At 43.7% G+C, this 2,386-nt stretch overlaps 1 protein-coding gene across 1 annotated transcript in view; it reads right to left on the bottom strand.

Moving 5' to 3' along the window:
• Nucleotides 1–1,964: 1,964 nt before the first annotated feature.
• The window catches only part of LOC122069409 (formate dehydrogenase, mitochondrial), a gene marked incomplete in the record, with an annotated part of 3,365 nt that continues 2,943 nt past the window's right edge, over nucleotides 1,965–2,386 (bottom strand). Inside the window, 2 exon segments of the mRNA XM_042633421.1 lie at nucleotides 1,965–2,078; nucleotides 2,194–2,306. Of these exon segments, the coding sequence (XP_042489355.1) occupies nucleotides 1,965–2,078; nucleotides 2,194–2,306 (227 nt within the window).

Here is a 2,386-nt window from a genome sequence, read left to right as displayed (position 1 = left end):
ACATTGGCTTTCTGAGGGCAACGATAGAGTGACTACTGACCAAGAGTGGTCCAATGGGTTCGTGTTGAAGAGTCTGCTACCGATTGGGACAGAGGTCTAAACCACAGACTGAAGGTAGGCTATCGACGGCCATCAGGCCTAATGAGAAAGCCAGACAATGAAGGTGGAGGCCAACATAATGAGTAGAGGACAGACCAAACGAGCTTGATGGCAACCGGAAGGGGGGACAGCTGTAGGCTTGATAGGGGAGGCACCCATAAGGGTAGCAAGCGTGGCAGGATGACGACTAGAAAGCAGCTAGCCTAAAAGGGCCAGTACCGAGTCATATATTAGTAAGCAGGGCAAGCGGCCAGCGGGAAGACTAGCCGGGCAATTACACTAGCCTCAACACTGATCGAGGTGACCGACAATAGCAACAATGGGAGAAGAAGGAAAGGGGAGTGGAGGAGGAAGCAAGGAGAGGGAGAGAGAAGAAGAAGAAGAAGAGAGGAGAGGAAAAGGGGAGGCCGACGCTAGCAACAACGGTAGAAGAAGGGAGAGGGAGAGAGAAGAAGAAGAGGAAGAAGGGAGAGGGAGGGGGAGATCGACACTAGCACCAGCAGAAGAAGAAGGGAAAGGAAGTGGAGGAGGAAGAAGGGAGCGAAAAAGGGTAGATGCAGAGGAAGGGGAAAAAAAGCGGTGGAGGGAGGGAGGGAGAAAAGAAGATGAGAGAAAGGGAGAGGGAGAGAAGAGGAGAGGGGGTGGAGCAGTCCTCACGGCCAGGCTGCTCCAAGCAATGGCAGTTCTTAAAGCCAACCACACGACTGAGCTGCTCATATATACTCTGCAAGCAATATGCATCCTCTCACTTTCTCTCCTCCATGATGGCATTCCTTCCCATACATCCATTGTCTTAGTGTGGAAGATACCAATACACATGGGCAGCATATAGATCCCTCCCTTTGTGTAAAAATTCTGGGAATTATCCCCCAAAAAGGCAATGTGGCATGTGCTTGCTTGGGGTTAATGAGAGCACACACATAAGCATCAATAGGTGTGGGATTTCACCCGCTTCTATGAAGGAGTCAATAATATAATGTAATGAAAAAAGAAAGCATTTCCTTTTTCTTTTCTTTTTTTAATTTCCAATTGTTTTTGAAATTTTAAGAAAAAGGTTTCTACGGGGGAATGTGGCCCCTACATGCTCCTACGAAATGAAGAATGACATTTTTGTGGATGCTTCCTTATTCACTCCTATTGGCCTCTATGCACGTGCAGAAACTGCAATTCCCCTAAGAAAACATTTCCCCTAAATTTTCTTTGGGGTTGTTTGTATACTATTCTTTTGGTTTTGTAGCAATTGGAGACTTGAGTATCCTGGACAAATGCCCTTTTGGTAACTTAAGATGAGCCGAAAAGGATGAAGAATACCAAATATCATGGCAACGTTGCAGAATCTTTTTGGTAATCACATTTCTGAGGCCTAGAATATATTAGTCCCTAGGTTCTTTAAACACTCCTACTCAAATTGGCCTGTAGGAGTAAGCCATTATTGAGTATCAAGGGTAAGGGTTGAAGAGAATATGAGAGCACGTTCGGCATGCCCTCTCCTGGAAAGTTGGAAGTGGAATAGAGAGCCGTCAAATATCTACCACATGACAGTTTAGATACGTTCATGGTTTTACAACTAGGAACCCATGATAAGAGAGTTCCTGTTAATGCTTGAAGGGCAAATGCGCTCAACAATTGTGCAAACCCAACATCAAGTCCTCAAAGCTCATAGAGATCATGAAATGAAAAGGATTGAACTAAAACAACGGGAAAACTTCACATCACAATAGTACTCAACTACATTATTTTGCTCTAAAAGCAAAAAAAAGTACAAAATCTACACTAATTTGCAAGCATTTAGTGAAGTGGTTTTATTTGCATTACAGTGACTCTCCTTGACAGAATGCTATCTGCAAATTTGAGGAATTGCAGAATCAGAGATACTGGCTGGCCACTATACCCTCCTTGACGATGTAATTTTGCGCAGGGAAGTCTTCTCCCCTGAAGTACCTATCCAGCATGTCCTTAGTTCCAGCTGCATACCGTAACTGCACCAATTTTCCCATTTTTCTTTCAGGATTATAATGATGTAAACGAAATACAGAAAAAAAAAAAATAATCTAAGTTGGATGGATATGGGAAAACATCAAAGATTTTAGATACCTGAGCATCAATTGTGGTGCCAGAAATATGTGGTGTCATTGCCTGGTTTGGCATGTACCGCCATGGATGATCCTTGGGAGCTGGTTGTGGGTACCATACATCACCACTGTAGCCTAAAAATAAAAAAAGTAATCAATGAACTAAAAAACAGAGGCCATAATGTTCTAGATACACTACCCTTTAATTTTTCGCC

This window comes from Macadamia integrifolia, unplaced genomic scaffold, assembly GCF_013358625.1.
Source record: "Macadamia integrifolia cultivar HAES 741 unplaced genomic scaffold, SCU_Mint_v3 scaffold602, whole genome shotgun sequence".
Classification (NCBI taxonomy): domain Eukaryota; kingdom Viridiplantae; phylum Streptophyta; class Magnoliopsida; order Proteales; family Proteaceae; genus Macadamia; species Macadamia integrifolia.
This window is presented reverse-complemented; position numbering and strand designations above follow the sequence as displayed.